The sequence below is a fragment of the Mustela nigripes genome, chromosome 7 (assembly GCF_022355385.1).
Source record: "Mustela nigripes isolate SB6536 chromosome 7, MUSNIG.SB6536, whole genome shotgun sequence".
Taxonomy (NCBI): Eukaryota; Metazoa; Chordata; class Mammalia; order Carnivora; family Mustelidae; genus Mustela; species Mustela nigripes.
Window position 1 is genome coordinate 58,653,244 of NC_081563.1, and position 20,650 is coordinate 58,673,893.

The following is a 20,650-nucleotide window of genomic DNA, read 5'->3' on the forward strand; positions in this document are numbered from 1 at the left end:
CCCCCCCCCCCCCCCCCCCGCAGTCTATCTTCCTTTCACTTTGGATTCACTTCTCCACCGGCCGGACCTTTTAGAAAGTGGTCAACTGTCTGCTTCTAGAATGGCTGCTCCTCTTCTCTTTGATCTCCTGTTGGATTTGTAGATGTTTGGAATGGTTTGATAAGCTATCTACCTGATCTGCTACCTGATGTCATCTCAGCCTGCTACTTCTCTGCCATCTTGACTCCTCCCGCAGGAATTCTCTATTTTTATGGTTGCCAAGTACAAACTAAATTCAAAAGCAGTACTGTTACCCCAGTTTTCCTTTTTGATACATGGCCTTCTTCTGTCTACCAGAAGTTAATAAATAATACACCGTGACTACTCTAAAGGAGTTTACCATCTATTACAGGAGGGGAGATGGTCGGGGGATGAGTTAAATGGTTTATGGGGATTAAGGAAGGCACTTGTGATCAGCCACAGGTATCGTATGTAAGTGATGAATCACTAAATTCTACACCTGAAACTAATATTAGACTGTATGTTAACTAATCGCATTCAAATAAAGATTTGGAGAAAATTGATGAGCTAATTTTTAAGGAAGAAGTTTACCAGGGCACCTGAGTGGCTCAGTCAGTTAAGCGTCTGCCTTCAGCGCAGGTCGTGGTCCTGGAATTGAATCCCGCATCAGGGAGCCTGCTTCTCCCTCTCCTGCCTGCTTCTCTGCCTACCTATGCTCTCTATCTCTCTGTCAAATAAATAAATAAAATCTTTTAAAAAAGAGAGAGAGAAAGAAAAGTTTACTATCCAACAAGGCAGAGGGTTGTAAGTACCTGATAGTGTCAAATAAGGTAAATGTTAAATAGTGAAACTAGTAATAAGCTCTGGAGTATAATGAAGCAAAACCAAAAAAGTGCCAGTACTCAAATCCATGATTTATTCTGTGGGTTTTTTTTTTTTTGTTGTTGTTGTTTGGTTGGTTGGTTTACCAAGAATTAGGACTGTGGCTTGAGTTTCTCCTGTGACGATTTTATTTATTTATTTATTTATTTATTTATTAATCTATTGGTAAAGAAAAAGAATTATTTAATGAGCTTTCCATGTATTTATCACCTTTATGTAACAGTCACATTTTGCTTTTTTTGCTAAAATATTTTTTTATTTTTTTAAGATTTATTTATCTTAGAGAGCACTACCAGGGTGGGTGGAGAACAGAAGGAGAGAATCTCAAGCAGACTTCCTGCTGTGCACAGAGCTGGAATGCAGGGCTTGATCTCACAACCCTAAATCATGACCTCAGCCAAAATCAGGAGTTGGGTGCCTAACCTACTGAGCCACCTTGTTGCCCCATAAAATATTTTGTAATAAATGTGAGGCATATGATATTTCAGCCCTGAATAAGTCAGTTATGTATGTCTAAAAACTGAAACTTTCTTACATATTCATGCTACCAAATCACACTTAACAAAATTAACAATAATTCCTTAATATCATCTAATGCATATTCCTATTTAAAATTTATCAGTTATCCCAAAATGTCAATAACTTGTTTGAACAAGGGTTTCTATAGTTTACATACAGCATTTAGTTATTATGTGTCTTAAGTCTTACAAACTTTAAATATACTCCTCCCCATTATTTTTAATGTCAAGAATGTGCCTAGTCTTTAGAACTTAGTATTTTCCTACTGAGACTTCTGTTACCTTGACCTATTACATTCTCCCAGTTAACAAGTCTCTGTTTGCCACTCCCTCCCCTAGTTGCTTTTATGGGTTACCCAGGAGTTTAGCTCTGTTTTTAATTCATCCCAGGATAACAGACAGTGTTTGGTTTGGGCTAAACCTCTTAATTTTAGCTTTTTATTTTCTTACCTGAAAATTTAATTTGGAGAAAGAAGGATAACACAGTAATATAGGCTGATTCTAAAAAGCTAGTAAGTGATGGTACCATTGCTTGGATAGAATGAAACATAAACATCTAATTATACTGGCTAAACTAATGTCCCAGCTGTCATTTATTCCTGTATTCATTCTTTCATTCATTCATTCAGGAAATTAAATTGTGTTAGGTAACTGGGATACATAAGGTGAAGAAGTCTTCACTATTGTCCCTCAAATAGTAAACTATCTAATAAGAAAAGTATATCAATAATTATACCAGAAGGTGGAATATGGAAAGAGCCGAAATAAGGAATCTCTTTTGTGCTATTAGAGCTTTTAATGCTTTGGAAGAGCTGGTTGCCAGCTGAGGAGGGAGATCTGGGAACACTTTATGGATGAGGCATGCATGTTAAGTCTTGCTTTTAAAGATCGCTATGGTTAGGGTAAACAAAGTTGAGGTAAAGAGGTGTTTTGAATTGGCAGCATTGTAGGTAGGAATCATAAGGGGGAAGATCAGTGTCAGGGATTTGGAGTCAGGTAGACCTAAGTTCATGTTTGTCCCAGATAAGCCATTAAAGCACCTTGGGCAAATTAATCTCCTTAAACCTCAGTTTCTGTCTTTAAATAGGGAAAATAATAGAGCCTTATAAAGTTGTAGTAAGGATTAATGAGATAATATTTATGTGGAGTGCTTTTCTTTTATCATATGTCTGCCTATAGCAAGTTTCCAGTAAATGTTGACTGCTAATGCTTTTGTTGTTGTTAAAATAACAGAGGTAAGTTATTCTATTTAGCTAATGTTTTAGGGTGGTTGAACTGAGGAATGGGAGATATGTTGGAAAGACAGTGAAGAGTTTTTGCTACCAGTGGAAAGCTGATGGATTTAAGTCCAGCTTATAGACGTATAATTTATGTTCAGTAAGATTTACCCTTTCTAAATACGTAGTTTACTAACTTTAACCTGTGTGGTAGTAGAACTACCACAATCAAGATATAGAACAGTTCCATCACTGTTAAACACTCTCTCAGGCGCTTTTGCTGTCACTTCTCTCCCCACATCCAAAACCTTGACAACCACTGATCTGATTTTCATCTGCTGTTTTAAAAATTCATATATGCATTTATAGGTGGGTACATGTTCTATTTCTTTTGTGTAAATACCTTGGATTAAATTGATGGTTGTATAAAAGTATAAAACTTCATGATATCTTTATAAAAAACTGCCACATTTTTTTTCATGTGTTTTACCAATTGCTTAGACTCTGCTAATGGTGGTATAGGAATGTGAATGAAACATTCATACCATTTTTCCCCTACTTGTGATATATGAGAGTTCTAGGGGCTCTTCATCCTCACCAGCACTTTCTCTGTTTGTTTTTTAAAATTAGTACTCTAGTAGGTCTGTATGGAGTGATAACTCATTGTGGTTTTAGTTTACATAATAACTTATATGTTGAGCATCTTTTCATGTATTGGTTTTCACCTGTGTCTTTTCTATGGTAGCATGTTCAGACTTTTGGCTAATTTTTAAAAATTGGGTTATTGAGTTGTGAGAGAGTTCTATATATTCTTGATACAAGTCCTTTATCAAATATGTGTTTTGTAAGTATTTCCTTCCAGTCTGTCACTTATCTTTTCATTTTCTTAACAGTGTCATAGAAAGAACAGTTTTAAATTTTGATGAGTTCCAGTTTCATTTTTTCTTTTATCATTCATGCTTCTTGTTGTCCTAAGAAATTTTTGTATAACCCACATTACAAAGATGATTCTGTGTTTTCTTCTGAAGGATTTATTACTTCAGGCTTTATATGTATATTTGTTATCCATTTCTAGTTGATTTTTGTATATCGTGCAGAATATGAGTCAGTGTTCTTTTTTCTGGATAGTTCCAGAACCTTTTTTTGAAAAGACTGTCCTTTCTCCATTGGCACTTTTGTTGAAAATCAATTGACTTTTTTCCTGTGGGTCTATTTTCGGACTCTCTATTCTGTTCCATTGGTCTGTTTTAGACCAATTCCATGTCTTAATGTCTTAACTGCTGTAGCATTATTAAAAGTCTTGAAATCAGGTTAAGTCCTTGGATGTTAAGTCTTCTCAATGTTCCAACCCCTCTTCCAGTGGTAGCCAACCTCTACGTTGATTGGTTTTTGATCCTGGGCTTAAAGGTATTTTTTTGTTTCTATTCCTCACAACCCTGGGAATAAAGAAATTGGTGCCCTTTCTCTGTGACTTTACACTTTTGCTTTAAGAGGAGGGTGCACGGAAGTGGGCAGTTCTTGTTCCTTTTCTCTAGTGGTGGCCAGTCACCTCCTGCTTGTCTGTGAGAATGATTCTGTGGTCTCCAGTTCTGACCCCAGTATTGTTTGTGAGGACCTTTTGGATACCCATGGAGGAGAACTTGTGAGTGAGTGCATACTTTCCGTGTGGCCAGTGTTCTCATTTATTATAAATATATAGTAGTCCATAATTGGCCCTTGGGAATTTGTTAAAATGTTGTTTTATTTCTATTTGTTTCTGTGGTGGTCATCTCTTCTTCCTGTGCTCTGGCAAAGTGAGACAGTTCCTGTGTCCCATCTTTCCTCAGTGGGGCTTGTCACTCTTTGGAATTAGTTCCTTTGTTTCCTGGGACCTCTGTTGTCCGATGGGTTCAAGAAAAGTTCTGATTTTGTAAGTTATTACAGTTTTTTCTTGTGGTGAGGGTAGTAGAATATTCTTTTACAGCTTTCTAAATTTTAAACAGAAGTAGAACCCAAAAGTTTTTAAAATAACAAATCATAGGATTAGAATTGTACTTTAGTAGTATTTATCAGACAGTACATAGAATGGATTTGAGGTGATACAGCATGTCATCTGTTTGGAATACTTTCACTTAATTTTTTTCATTTGAAGACTCAGCAGTCCAGGTGTACTGCTCGGGAAGCCATCTCTGCTGTTGCCTAAATGTCTTCACCCATATTTTTGGAGCATGCAGAGCCCACTTTCTGGAATACCAGCCAGCTTTTAGGCTGTCAGCTCCCCAGAGCGCTTGGTCTCTGACTCATCTTTGTACACTCCAGCTAGCATAGCATCTGACACATTGTTCAGTCGTACACATTCATATACATATATACACACACTCATATACCTACATACCTATGTACATACTTACACACATATATGTACACATATATACCTATATACTTAATAATTACATAAGTGTGTATATATGCAGATATAAACACACATTTAAGAAAATATGTATCCAGAGTTTCTTATGTACCAGGCAGTTTTATTAAATGTTTGTTGACCTTATATCTGGACTCATTAAAATGTGACTACATTTTTTCAGGTAAGAAGTATTGAAGATTTCACCTCGGGCAGTGTTTCTTAGCTGAGACAGTTTTTTCCCCTGAGGACATTCAGAAGTGTTGGGAACATTTTTGGTCGTCACAGTTTGGGAAGTGGAACAATATTGGTAGCTAGTGAGTAGAGGTGAGGAATGCTACTGAACATTCTACAATACACAGGATAGCCCTCCCAACAAAGAATAAGATAGCCCAAAATGTTGGTAGTTAGAGGATGAGAAACTCTGACCTAGAATACTAACTTGCAAAATAATCTGAAAGTACATTGATGGCACTCAGTCACCAACTCAATACAAGGAACCAAGGATAAGGAGGAATAAAAACTGAGGTGAAGATTTTCAGTCTATGTGAGCAGGAGGATTATGAAACCAGCAGTAGTAATGGAAACGGGAAGGAGGAGCATGTTTGAAAAAGTTCATGATAAACTCATTTATGGTGTGGAACATTGAGGAGATGGGTGACTGAAATTTAATGAAGTGTTTCAAGACTAAAGATACATTAGAAGTTGTTAGATTGAGATTGATAAGAGAGAAAGGGGATAAAGGGGAGTTAAGATTAAAGAAGCTTTTGCACTTAGGAGACAGGATACAGAAGAGAGGAAAGTCAGGAAGGGAGGAAACTCAGGAAAACACTACATTATCTGAGGACCAAGGACAGAGCAATGAGGAAGGAGAACTAGGAAAGTCACTAAATTTGGAAGTTAGGATGCTTTAGTGATTTTTGCAGAAATTTCAGAAAATTGTTAATAGTGGAGGCAGGTGGTTTGGGTAGTGGCTAGAACCAGATTTTAAGGGTTGAGAATTAAAAAGTACAGTATCAAGTTTCGGTGCCTGAAGAAATGATGGTGAAGGTAAAATGGAAAGAATAGTATCTTTAGGGCAGGCAGGGGTGGAGGAAGGTTTTGAGGCTGTACTAGTTACCTAGAGCTGCCATAACAAATTACCAAAGACTGAGTGGCTTTAAAACCACAGAAATGTATTCTCTCATAATTCTGGAGGCAGAAGTCCTGAATCAAAGTGTTGTTAACCATGCTTCCTCTAAAGGCTCTAGCAAAGAGTATTTCCTGCCTCTTCCTCACTTCTGGTGCTTGTCAGTTGCTGGCATTCTTTGGCTTGTTAATGTGTCATTCCGATTTCTGCCTCTGTCTTCACGTGGTCATTTTCCTTCTCTGCGTCTATGTCTGAATTTCCTTCTCTTTTCTTTTATAAAGACACCAGTCCTTGGATTTAGGTCCCGCTCTCTTCTGGTATGACCTTTTAAGATTCTAAGTGAACATGAATTTTGGGGGGATACTATTCATCCCAGTACAAGTGGTATTTAAAATATAGGGATGTTATCATAATGAGATAACTACTTCATACCCACTAAGATGCCTAAATTAAAAAGGCAGACAATAACTAGTGTTGGTTGAGGATATGGAGAAATTGGATCCCTCATATACTGCTGAGTAGGACTGTAAAACAATATAGCTACTTTGGAAAAAACTTTTGTATTTTGTCAAAAGATTAAAGTTAACCATATGACCCAGTAATTCCACTTCTGGGTATACACCCAAAAGAATTGAAAACAACTTGCCCACATAAAAACGAGTGTTCACGGCATTATTATTCATAATAGCCAAAAAGTGGAAAGAGCCCAAATGTTCATCAGTTAATGATTGGACAAATTACGGTATATTCGTACAGTAGAATGTCATGCAACCCTAAAAAGGATGAAGTTTCGATGCATGTTAACAATGTGGATGAATCTTGAAAGCATTATGCTAAGTGAAAGAAGCCAGTCACAAAAAGCCATACATTGTGTGATTACATTTATGGATATTAGTGGTTGCCAGGAGCTGAGGGGAGGGGTCAGGTGGAGTGACTGCTAATGGTTATGGGTTTCTTTTGAGGTGATGAAAATGTTCAGAAATTAACGATGATGGTTGTATAACTCTGAGTTTATTAAAAACTAGCTAACTGAATACTTTAAACAGATGAACTTTTTATGCTATGTGAATCATATCTTAAAGCTGTTGTTAACAAAAAAGATAAGGATGTTTTATGTATTTCTAGGCTGGAGAAAGGTAAAATCTATATGGTCACAAGTTTGCTTATTTTGGGCCCAGTCACATGATGACTTCTGCATGGTCCTGCTAAGAGCAGTATATTGGAATTCATCCTTTTAAAAAACTATATAAGATTAGTACATTAAATTATATAGCCCAGATTTGTCTTATAAATAAAAATAGTTTATAAGTTAAGTTGTGAATTGTAAAATATGGGCCAAAGATGGTTATCTGAATGATACTAGTATATTATCCCAAATGTAAGGATAGTAAAAATGAATTTACCTAAGTTTAAATTTTCAGTATAGGTCATTCTGAAAAAAGGCTTCCTCTACCATAGTTAAGATAAATGTGATTACTAATTGGCCTACCTACAAAAGAAAAGGAAAATTTTAATTCTACCAGACTCCTGTTGACTTGATATGATCATGTTGACACACTCTGAAAATCATGCTTAAAAAATAATGTTAATATGGAGGGCCTACTTGAAAGATTCATCATTGTATATCGAGCCAGACTGGTAGCTAACATTTTTTGTGTACTTACTTTGTATCAAGCATTGTTTTGTGTTCTTTTAAGTCCTTACAGCAAGGCCTTTGAAATCTAGAGAAATGAAGTAACTTGCCCAGTATCACATAGCTAAGACTCTGAAGGGCTGGGATTTGTACCCAAACAAAGTCTGTCTTAAGAGAAGCAGCCTGTGTTCTTTAGCCACTAATTTTGCTGGATTCATCAAAGTAGATTAGGATATTTAATGAAAAGTTCTTGAGATTTGCATGAGTGGCATAGATCATAGTTGAAGTGTAAGCTTCAACTCTATTAGAGTTAGGCATGTAAGGGCTGAAACATATGTCTGAGGGAATAGTGGGGACAATAAACAATCCAGAGGACATGAATATAATTCTCACTATTTTCCCCTGCCAGTACGAGGTGAAAGCTCCCGTTCCTTCTGCCTGTTTCAGGAATATTTGTAAGCAAATGGCAAAAATGCATGAAGCTATATTTGATCTTCTTCCAGAAGAACAAACACAAGTGAGTAGTAATTCCTAACACTACTTTTTTATATATAACATATGCATGCAGAATTGGAATGTTTTTACATACTTTTGGTACAGTTAAGCCTAGTTCTTACTCCAATATGATTATGTTTTTCAGCTGTTACATTGACCTGTGGAACATAGGTAAAAATTTCTTGATTTCAAAGTGCCCCTAGCTCCAACAGGCCAGAGCAGTAACTGCTCTGCTCTGTGTCAGCAGTTATAAAAAGCAGATTTTTCATTTGGCCATTGAGTATCAGAAATGCTGGATTCTACTTAGATTGTTCAGTACATTATCAGTTTGAAAATCAGAGTTAGCATTTTTCAACTGTAAAATATGTTGCTGTTATTATAATCCAAATGGGATAGTAGAAGAATTAGTGATGGAATTAATGAGATGACACATAAAGTAACTCAGTCAATATACTTCATTAATATTTGTTACATCAGTGTAAGTGATCAGTAGTAGGCATAACCAGAAAAATAGCAAAATGGGTAGTCTTTGGCACTTCTTACCTATGAAGTATCCACCCTTTGTCCTGATTGTCTTCCCCTACATGAGTGTTATCAGAGTTCTCTTCACTGTTCACCAACCCTCCTACCTCAACCCCCAACTTGCTTGGTTCCCCTTTCCTGGTACTTTAAAGATTCTTTTTTTTCCAATCTTCTTTGCCCACCTTAGCTTGTTCCCTCTATACCAGGTTATCTCATTCAGGCCTAGTTGGAGAATGATAGTGTTAGAATACAAGCCTAGTTGTACGGTTGATGAGTTTTCCCAGGGATTTTTGGTATTTAGACAAGTTTGTTTCTTGAGTTTGCCTCAAATTAATTAGGTACATGGGAGTGGTATTTGGGAGCAAAAGGTAGCTTTCTTAGTATCTTTTGCCTATTCTATCTCCTACTGCTTTCCTTTCCCATACCACCTCAGACTTCCATCCTACAGTAGCTCTTACTGTTTTTCTTCATGTTTCCCTAGGTTTTCATTAATCATTCCAAACTCATGATGAAATATCATCCAACTCATTTGAGGCTCACTAAGAATTGAGAAGGAGCTATAATATATGGAGCTCCCACTGGGTCTCTTTTTTCTTTCTCATTACTTCCTAGTCAAGCCATTCTTCTCATTGCAAGTGTAAGATCTCACACCTCTGACATTCTGACCTTGTGGATTTGTCATCCGAGTTCTAATTATGGCCAGGTCAGGGAGCTGGGCATACAGGTAGTCCATGTGTTTTTATCTACATCATCATTTAAAGGGAACTCTTGTCAGAGCTGGGTAAGAATTAGATTTTATATCAATATTGAATACTAGTAGTTCCACAAAACTACCATAGATGACATTATATATATTTTTCCCTATTGAAAATCAGTGTTACTCTAAAAAATTGTTTCCAAAGATTAAATATATATAGCTTCAGGTCAGGTATTTCCCACATAAGTTTTGAGCCATTACATCAAATATCTGCATACAGGGGCAACAAAATAATTTCTAGTAATTGTACCAGTTTAGAAGGATGAAAGTATCTTTGCCTCTTACCATTGTGGCCTTTTTTTTCCCTATCAAATTCATATTTAATATATTGCAGAATTCTCTATTTCTTTTTGCCTGTCGTGGTTGATCCCCTCATATATCCTAGAGGACTTCTAAGGGGCAGAAAGGCAGTGATAAAACATATCATTAAGGGGAAAACAAGCTTTTATCCAAAAATGTAGAAAAATTATACTAAAATAGGAACTAGGGGCGCCTGGGTAAGGCCTCGGGTCATGATCCCAGGGTTTTGGGATCGAGCCCTGCATTGGGCTCTCTGCTCGGCGGGGATCCTGCTTCCTCCTATCTCTCTCTGCCTACTTGTGATCTCTCTCTCTGTCAAATAAATAAATAAAATCTTTAAAAAAAAAAAAAGCAACTAAATACCTTAGAGGAGCTTCTTAAAAGTATACTTAAAAGTATATGCCAAAGCAAAGATTTTTTTAAAAATTTTAAAAATTTTTCTTCAAATAATACTGATTTGATACTGATAACTCAGATGCTTATGTCTTCTATTTCAGTAGAGCGTTAAGAAACCATTTTTTTTCTTCTCCAGATGTTATTTTTAAGAATTAATGCAAGTTATAAACTCCACTTGAAAAAGCAGTTATCTCATTTAAATGTGATAAATGATGGAGGACCTCAAAATGGGTATGTTTTCAAAATATTTTTACTGGGTGCTCCTGTGCTGGATTGCTTGATTGGTTTTTATTCATTATGCTGTCCTTTTCTACCGTATATCCTTTTCCACTATGTCGGACCCCCACAATGGTAAAGTCAGCAACTTTTTGCCTTTTTTCTCTGTGGAGAGGATATCTGTATCTGCCTATCTGCCTTTCTACATTAAAGTGTTTTATAAATGGTCCATTACTTAAAATGTCTGTTTTGAGGCACTGTGGGTCAGCACCTCCTTATGTTACCCAGTAGTCTCTCCCTATGTGGACAGGACTCAAAGTCCTACTTTGTAGTTGTGTGACCACTAAAAGGTCCACTAGAAGTTAAGTAACTTCTGCCTTATTCATAAAATGAGAAAGATAAAATTTGCTTTAAAGTCTTCCAAAGGGTCACAAAAAATAAAGTATAAGTGTACATGTCCATTTTATTGTAAGCTGTTGAACAAAATATATGTATTATTGGTGAGATAATTTAATTATGTAAGAGAAAACAAAATTTAGAATCAGAAAACTTGGGTTAAGTTCCACTGCTTACTAGCTGTGTTACTTTAGGTAAATCGCTTACACACTTTGCGCTTTTATTTTCTTAAATTTGAAAATAGAGATAATGGTAAAAAGTACCATAACAAGATTTTTGTGAGGAGCAACATAGATAAAGATATGGGAAAAAGATTATACAAAATGCAAAAGCACTAATCATGAAGCTACACCTTAATAGGATTTCCTTAGTGGTAGCTGTTCCATGGATTTTTGAGGAATAAGATATTTTATTCCCTGTTAAGTTTCAGGCTTAAACTTCATACTTATAGGAACAAATGAAAAAAAGTATTTTGGAGTCAGAAATTGGTCCTCTACAATAAAACAAGTACACTGAATTGATTTTGCAAGAAATATTTGGAAGCTTCAGACTGCTGAATCTGTTGGCCACGCTGAACTTTTTGATGCAAAAATCTGATTCTCTCGATTATTATCTTGTTTTTCTCTCTTTTTTTTTAGAATTGTTATTTTCAAAAATTTCAGAGCCACAGAGAAGTTTAAGGACAGTTTATGAACACCAGATATCTCTCAGAAACTCTTTTTTAAAAACTAATATTTTTAAGCCCCACTCCTCTCATATATAACGTTTTCTTTTAGTCCCATAGCTAAATCTGGGTTGGTTGGTTTTTCTGACCAAAAGTTCCGAAGCATCCAGGCTAACTCATTACGTATTATTTTCTTTGTTAATATAGCTATTTGGGGGTTGAACCACCTTAGTGATTTCACTGTCACATACTTTTAAAGACACTAATTCTGTGTAAGTCAGTTCATGCCTCTGAGTAATCCCTTGAATTATGGAATTCTCTGAAAATTAATCTCTAGACTCTAGCCAAAGACATAGCAAACTACCTGCTTAAAAGAAATTTTTGTTCTTGGGATGGCTTTCCCCTGCTCATGCTCTCTTAAATAAATAAAATCTTAAAAAAATACAACAACAAAAAAACCAAAAACCAACATTCCAGATAAACTGAAGTGTCCCTTGACCCCATCTCCAGTCACATTCTCTTTGCCCCAACTCATAATCAATATTTTTAATAAATTTGGTCTGCATTCTTTCAGTCCTTCACATTATCTCTGTATCTTAAAAAAGTAGGTAGTACTGTTTTATAAACTTAATTTACTTATATGGTATATTGTATATACACTGCTTACTTTTTTCTACTCAGCATTGTAACTGGTTTGATATATAGGAATTGTCTATTTTTTTTTTACTGCTTTTTATTCTCCCACATGAAACAACCATATTTAATATAGTCATTTCTCCAAATGATAGATTCCTAGGTCATTACTTTTTTCCATTACAGCTATGCCACAGTGAAGATCTATATACATATCTAATAGTGTGACCATTTTGGGGGGGTATATATACAAGTTGGTCAGAGCATATGTACATTCTCACTCTACTAGGTATTGTGAGAATATTCTCCAGAGTGGTTGTACAATGCTTCCAAACATTTGCTGTTAGATTTTTAAATGGTTGCCAGTGGTATCTTGTTTTGATTTGCATTTCCTAATGTTTGTCATCTTTTCATATATTTGTCATTTATTAGTGTTCTTATCTGACTTTTCCTGTTCATTTTCTCTGCCCATTTTTCTCTTGGGTATTATTTTTCTTGTGTGGATTTTAGTTTTGCTTATGCCCTAATCAAACTAATCCTTTGTTAGTTATACATGTTGTAAATATCTTTTATGTTAAACAATTTTCAACTTTGATAAAACTCAGGAAATATTTTTAAGTGGAGAATTAAATGCTAATTTTATGCTTAGTTTTTAGTGTGAGAACCTTGCCTTAGAAAGGTTTTGTTCTTTTTTGAGCTGTTGCTATCAGTTTTAGTGTACTTAATTGACCATACTATCTATCACAAGTATAATTTTGAATCTTTTAAAAATACCTGAATTAGATGTTTTAAATGAAAAATATGATCCTCATTAAATTCTGCCATGTGATAAGAGGTAAAACATTAAGTACATAAGTCTAAAAGCATTTTATAAATTGGACTGTAGTACAAACATTGAGGGTGCTTCTAATACCTTTGTCCCATGTACTCTAGCAATCCAGAACTTATGTGTTCATTAAAATACTGAAGCTGGCTTTCCTCTTCTCTTTTACAAACTACTAAATCAGGGTCTATTTATTCCTCGATGGGCCAGTCCCTATTTTATATGCATGGAGCTTTAGTATTTATTTATCCGAGTGTTGTTTCCTGGAATGTCCTTTCAAGTATGGACATTAATGTGACAGCTCAGTACTCAAAAGTGTAAGACTTTGTTTTTTCATCTAGTGTTGCTGGATGTATCAGGTTTTGTATCTAGTAATAACATATACATGAATCTCAGCTTTCATTTAACTCCTTTGGATGTCACTCTGGAAACCTTATCTTTCTTTCACTTGATTTCTTTAGTCATATACATGTACAGTTGATCCTTGAACAATGCAGAGGTTGAGGGCACCCACTCCCCTTGCAGTAGAAAATCCACATGTAATTTTTGACTTTGCAGAAACCTAACTAATAATACCCACTGTTGACTGGAAGCCTTATCATTAACAACAAGAGTTGATGAACATATTTTGTATGTTATATACTGTGTTGTTGTAGTAAAGCTGGGAAAAGGTTTTGAAAATCATAATAGTACATTTCATGCTGTACCATGTCAAAAAATATCTGTAAATAGACCTGTGCAGTTCAAACCCTGATGTTCAAGAGTCAACTGTATACTGTAGTGACAACTTACCAAAGAAACATCTTAATGTATTATTGTTCTATTTTATTTCATATTGTTTTAAGATAAATCTATTTTATTAGGCAGAATTATGAAACCCAGTCCAGCCTGCACTAGTTTATTCTTTTTCAAGATATTCATTGTTGAAAGAGAGCACTCTAACTATCTGATAGCAGAAATCCTGCTAAGAAACATACTGACATTTGGTCCCTAGGAAATCTGAATTTTAAATAATAGTCTCGGCAGTTAGAATAAGACTGACTCTATGAACATTGCTTCTTTAATTATGCAGTAGAAAGTGAGATTAAAAATAGTTTTCTCTCCAATGTCTAGGTTGGTCACAGCAGATGTAGCTTTTTACACTGGAAATCTTCAAGCCTTAAAAGGTCTTAAAGATTTGGACCTAAATATGTCCGAGATCTGGGAACAGAAGAGGTGATGACATACTGGAAAACTGGGTAGCTCATCTGACCATGGGATGTGTATATTTATGAAGAAAATGTGGATGCCTGTGATTCAAGAACTGAACCTCGAACCCAAAGTGAACTGGAATAGGGGAAGGGGAAAAGGAGAGTATCAGTGTTGGGAAACTGGGATTCAGTGGGATCTACAAGGAATGCCATTTTTAGGCTTCCTTCAGTGAGGAGTAACTGATCAGGTGTCTATAACATTTTTCATTCTCTCTGGAAACAGACTCAGGTTTCTTTGGACCAAATCCAAAAGAACACATAGCTGTAACACAGCTGTAGTTGACTAGAATGCTCTGTATACTTTATATTAAAAAATGCTTTGCATTTCTTCCAGTGCAATGAAATTCATATGGTGTCCCACCTTATTTAATGATGGTACAATTTAAAATATTAAAATCTTAGTCAACCTCTGTAGAAAGTTTTCTCTATGAAAGTAAAGCTGTTTGAAAAATTATTTTTTTACAGATCTTTCTATAAAAAATAAACATCTTTTGATTGCTTGGATTTAGAAATTCAATTTTTGTTTTAGTGACCAATGTCAAGTTTCAGGCCTTGGGTGTCGCATATTTAATCTTTCTACCACCACTGTATGTCAACTGAGTAAAGCCTTCCAGAGTAGTCTAAATACTTGAAAGTTTGATCACAGTAATAATTAAAGAATAAGATACTGGCATTTATTTATGCAACTACTAATTTAAATACTTTTCAGAAGTGGTATATGAAAGGCTGCAGTTTAATAGCTGTATTTTTATAAAAGTATCTATGAAGGGTTGGTTTGTGGGGCTTTTTTTTCCTTTTTATTTCTAGCAAATGGTAAGAATACATTTTCATATATTCTGCCTATTTATGAGTTCTCATTTTAACATTTAGATAACATATGAAATATGGCCCCCTTGGGTTCTTGTTTTTAAAAAAGTTACTTTTGACGTGTATATGAACAAAGACCAGGAAGAAAACAGAACTTTTAAAATATAGGCTGCTGTGTTGGGGTCAGAAATATAAGGTGACGAGTAAGTTATTTAAAGATTTTATAATACCTACCTTCAAAAATAGAATCAGCAGCACTCTACAAATGAAAGTGCCTGTGCCTCACCTCATACCAGGATCTTGCCTAAACCCTGTCAGAGTGCCTAACCTTGTGGTGATTATGTACAATGAAATAGTCTTATTTTGTGCTCTTCCATTTCTTAAAAGGAAAGCCTGTTTTCTTTATCATTACTAAGGTATGTCATTGGTTCTTAAACTGTCTAAAATAAAGCTGTAAAAAATTACCAGACTTTATAAGGCAACTTTTTTTTAATAGTATACAGGAAACTTTAAATTACAAGCAGCCTACTCAAAAACAAGTATGGAAAAATTAGAAAATGTAATTCATCTTTAGAGAAAAGCCACAAATTAAACTATCAGCAGAACTGATTTGAAAGGTTATTCGTGAATATTTTCAGTCACACCAAGAATGCTTTGGGGAAAGGGAACTTTTTATAAAGTTATACCTCCACCCCATCATACTACTAGAGAACAAGGATGTCAAAGAAATACCCTACCTCTACCCACCCCCAAACTCTTGAGCTGGGAAAAGAAACATCACTTTATTTGTTTTAATAAATGGAGAGTCTGTGGAAAGCATGGCAGGCATCCCAGGCTTAGGACTAGATGATAGGTACTAAATACCTTCAGGTTTAATTCCCATGGAAAGAATGATGTGGTTAAGTTTCTTAGAAAAGCAAAAATTAGATGTGTTAGGTAACTGGCCAGTGAGTACTTAAATATTTCAAGAGCAAATCTTCCAACTGGTTCAGTAACTGTTTTGCAAGAATAAACCGTTTTTCATAAACTATTTACTAAGGTTAGCAGTGAAAGTGTACATGTGCACATGGATTGCCTCACAGCTTTATTTTTGAAAATCACTAGCAATTCAAAGTGACCGTCACTGAGGCCGCAGTTAAAAGATGTTCCATTAGAGCTGCCCCAGTTTTAAGATTAAATAGTATTGCACTTTAAGATGAACTTTCAGGGTCCTCTTCAAAGAAGAAAAATATTGCTTCCATCTGTGCTTTTCTTCGACTAAAAGCATACTGCAAAAAAAAACTACTTTAAAAATTAATACTGCAGGGTACAGTAACATAGTAAAGTACCTGCTGATTTTAGAATCCTAGAGAACATTTCATTATAAGAAACTGTTTAGCCCATAATTAGTATGAAGTGTACACAGTATTTTTCATTTCAGTGGTCCAAGATACGAAGGTTCCCTGATACAATCTTGTTCTCTAATACTGCTCCAGGTGGGATGTCGATTCGGTCACCGTGATTTGCAATGATGATAACTGTTCCCTATGTGACAGGGAAGACAAAACAGAAGAGAATATATTTAAAACTGCAGCTGAAATGCAACTGATTTTCTTACAATTACCAAATTTATGTAGAACTCCATTTACAATGTAGCATTTGTACATATAGCAATATTAAACATGAAAAATAATAGGTTAAGGAAAATTATATAATGTGTCCCTCTAGGAATCCTGGCAGTAGTTCTGGAGACCTTGCCTCTGTATCAGAGGTGGTACTAGAAGTGAGAAGTAGACCCTATGCCACAGCATAACTGGCCCTTTGAAAGAACTACCTGCAAGGTCACCAGCATTATCTACCTTCATAAAGATACTGAGGTGCTTGGTTTATATTTACATACAGGTTTGGGTTTTTGTTTTTTAAAAATAGTTTACTAATATATTTTTCATGTCTTAAGTGAGACTGTACAGATGAGTATTAGCAGTAAAGTTTCATGTACATGTGTGTATATACACACATAATATCAGCAATAAAGTTCTATACACACACACACACATATACAGGTCTGTACGGTTGACCCTGGAACTCATGTTTCAATGGTCTGGGCCCCACTTACATGCACTTTTTTCAATAAATACAGAACAGTACTATAAATGATTTTCTTAAAATTTTCTTATCTCTAGCTTCCTCTATTGTAAGAATACAGTATATAATATATATGACCTACAAAATATGTTAATCAACTGTTATTAGTAAGACTTCCAGTCAACAATAGGCTGGGGAGTCAAAACTTATACATGGGTTTCGACTATAGTGGTCACTCTCCCCAGCCCCCATGTTGTTCAAGGGTCAACTGTATATAAATATATATATACCAGACATATCTATACATACACATATATTTTTTTGTTCTCCCAGATCTTTATTTAAGGAGCTTTAATAAAGGAAGAATAGGAAAAAGCTGTTGTATCTTTGGTTTTGAGCTTCAATACTTATACCCATAGTCCTTCCTATTTCTTAGGCTAGAATGATATTTATCTGAGTACCCAAGTACTGTAGTATGTGAATAAATCTCTATACTGAAGACAACTGATTACTTTAAAAGAATATATTATATTTAGGGGCGCCTGAGTGGCTCAGTGGATTAAGCTGCTGCCTTTGGCTCAGGTCATGATTTCAGGGTCCTGGGATCGAGCCCCACATTGGGCTCTCTGTTCAGCGGGGAGCCTGCTTCCCCCTCTCTCTCTCTGCCTGACTCTCTGCCCACTTGTGATCTCTCTCTGTCAAATAAATAAATAAAATATTAAAAAAAGAGAATATATTACAATTAGTATAAGTGAAGTTATCTTTTCTACTTTCAGATTCAAATAGTCCTCTTGGGTGAGCTAATGCTACTTTAATAGTGATTCTCTTTTACAGACTGTGATTTCAATAAAATAGTACCAGTTAAATTACTTTTGTTTGTGGAATACAGGATTCAAATGGAAAGCAAAGTTCCTATATACAACAATTATTGTATTTTAACTATGTTGTATATCTATGGAAGATAATATTAATGCTAAATATTGTGGTAAGCTATTTTATTTTTTAAAATGTATTTATGTCTTATAAACATCTGGTATAGATTAAAAAGTATTCTTTAAAATAAAGGTAAATTTAGGACTAGAAAATGAAACCTGTTTTGTAAAGCTGTAAAAACTATAATTTTCATCAGAACAACACACCTTTAGTGAAACATTCTTGCCAAATGTCACATCTCCTGAAACTGTGAGGTGATCCAATTCAAGCATATCTGGTATACTTTCAAATCTCCTTAGATAATCTTGTACCTGAAAGAAACACATTGTTTCAAGAATGGGTTAACAACAACAACTAAAAGAAACAGGGATTAACAAGTAGTTTAACTGAACTGTGAAAACATTCTGTTCATGGCCAACCTCAGGCCCTCAATGGGAAGAACCCATTTATTAAGCATTTGCTAGATGCTAGATGCTGTGCAGGTGAAACCACCGTCCCTACAGTCAAGCAGTTTATACTACCACTAATCAGAACAGGCATTAATAAATAAATGATAATAAATAAAAAGATAAACAACATGAGTAGTATTTCAAAAGTGGGATATTTCATGCACAGCAATAGCTCAGATTATCAGTACAAATGATGATTATCTTTATGTTATTTCCTTTTATAGGGACTAGACATTATCTTAGAGGGCCTTGATACTATTTTGCTAAGAAAATTAGAAGCAGTCTGAGAAGTTCCACTGACTTCTACGACAACCCACTTGCCTCTGAGCCCATTACTCTCCCTGCCTAGTACTGGGGATGGACTCTTTACTCCACCTTAAGGCCAGTCCTTCTTCTGGCCTATTCAAGGATACTGTCTAGTGATTCTCCTTCTTTAGTGTTTTTCTCTCTGATTGCATCAATTCCAGTCAATGTGTAAACATCCCATAAATTCTCCCATCTTTAAAAACCAACCAAAAACAAACTCACTCTCAAATTTACATCCCTTTCTATATCCATGGCTGCAATTGTTTTGTTTTGTTTTTAGGGCAAATTTCTTGAATCAGTTGTATACATATCTCTCATTTCTCCTATTCTTTATTAAATCCCTTCCAGTCAGGCTCCAGAACATTTTAAAAAAAAAATTTTATTTATTTACTTAGTTATTTGACAGACAGAGATCACAAGTAGGCAGAGAGGCAGGCAGAGAGAGAGGAAGGGGAAGCAGGCTCCCTGCGGAGCAGAGAGCCTGATTCAGGGGCTCAATCCCAGGACCCTGGAATCCTGACCAGAGCCAAAGGCAGAGGCTTTAACCTACTGAGCCACCCAGGCGCCCCTCGGGCTCCAGAACATCTATATTGATAATCCTACTGGTGAATTCTCATTGATCCTGAACCATTCATCTTGAATCAACAGCAGCACTTGACATAGATGATCACTCCCTCTTTCTTGAGACATTTTTTTAATTTGGCTTTTAGGACTTACACATTGATGGTTTTCTACCACCAATTCCTCATCTGTAACTCCTCAGTGATCTTTGCTGCTTCCTCTACCTCATCCCCATCCTCTAAGCCTTGGACTATCTTAGGGGATAGTCCTCTTACCTCCTAAGTGATACCTATCTCATGGCTTTAAATACCAGTATGAACAGAGGACTCTCAAATTTACCTGTCTCCTCTGATCTAGAAACAGTCTAATAAATTTGAAGGTCTAATCTAAGTACAGTATCTCCAAAATTGAAATCCCCATCCTGTTCCCCTAAACCTACTTCCCCCATCTCCATAAATGGCAGGAAATTCCATGCTTCCAGTTGCACAGCCTAAAAACCATGCAATCATCCTTAACCTTTTTTCTTTTGCACTCCCATCTCATCCAAGAGCAAATCCTATAGGTACAACTTTCAAAATTTCTCAGTATGTCAACATATTTTCATTATTTTCACTGCCATCACCCTGGTCAAAGCCACCATTTCCTCTTGCCAGGATTCCTACAACAGCCGATTCCCTAATCTCTCTGATTCTACCCTCATTTAGCAGATTGGTCATTTCACCCCTTAGCTTGCAAGTTCTTTGATGGTTTCTCCATCTACCAGGAAAAGAAAAAGCCACCCGCATTTCTAATATTCAGTTACAAAGTTCTACATATTAGGACTGTTTCCTGTCTGACCCAACTACTATCCCCATCTCTCACTTGCTTACTCTGCCCCAGCCATATTGTGCTTTGTCAAGTCCCTAAAACATTTTCTTCCTCAGAGCAACTAGCCATGCCCACTTAGCCCCCAGTTCTGAATTTGGGCAGCTAATGTTCTTATCTCCTGCAGAGTATTGAAGAGGCTATGAAGAGTGAGGGGGACATGAAGGGGGAAGGGTGAGGCTAGGTAGAAAAATGGCTGGGGACCCTGGGTGGCTTAGCTGGTTAAGCATCTGCTTCCTGCTCAGGTCATGATCCTGGGAACGAGCCATGTCAGGCTCTCTACTCAGCAGGGAGTCTGCTTCTCCCTCTCCCTCTGCCTACCTGTGCTCTCTTTCTGTCAAAAAATCTGTTTCTAAAGAAAAAAAAAAAAAAAAAAAGACAAGAAAGGGAAGAAAGAAAAATGGCTGGCAGTACCCTCTCACGATGTGGGAAGATGGTGGGTCTTTGTA

General features: G+C 35.9%; 2 protein-coding genes across 8 annotated transcripts in view; one reads left to right on the forward strand and one right to left on the reverse strand.

The window, feature by feature from the left end:
* The window catches only part of VPS54 (VPS54 subunit of GARP complex), a 97,495-nt gene extending 82,002 nt beyond the window's left edge, over positions 1-15,493 (forward strand). For all 4 annotated transcript variants that reach the window (XM_059405973.1, XM_059405976.1, XM_059405974.1 and 1 more), the window contains 3 exons: positions 8,175-8,282; positions 10,372-10,466; positions 14,081-15,493. In XM_059405973.1, coding sequence (XP_059261956.1) covers positions 8,175-8,282; positions 10,372-10,466; positions 14,081-14,186 — 309 coding nt within the window. In that variant the 3' untranslated portion in view covers positions 14,187-15,493. The remainder of the gene's footprint in view (positions 1-8,174; positions 8,283-10,371; positions 10,467-14,080) is intronic.
* A 598-nt stretch (positions 15,494-16,091) lies between these two features.
* UGP2 (UDP-glucose pyrophosphorylase 2) overlaps positions 16,092-20,650 on the reverse strand; it is a 69,969-nt gene continuing 65,410 nt past the window's right edge. For all 4 annotated transcript variants that reach the window (XM_059405979.1, XM_059405978.1, XM_059405977.1 and 1 more), the window contains exons 9-10: positions 18,228-18,332; positions 16,092-16,548 (exon numbers count right to left, since the gene is read on the reverse strand). In XM_059405979.1, coding sequence (XP_059261962.1) covers positions 16,441-16,548; positions 18,228-18,332 — 213 coding nt within the window. In that variant the 3' untranslated portion in view covers positions 16,092-16,440. The remainder of the gene's footprint in view (positions 16,549-18,227; positions 18,333-20,650) is intronic.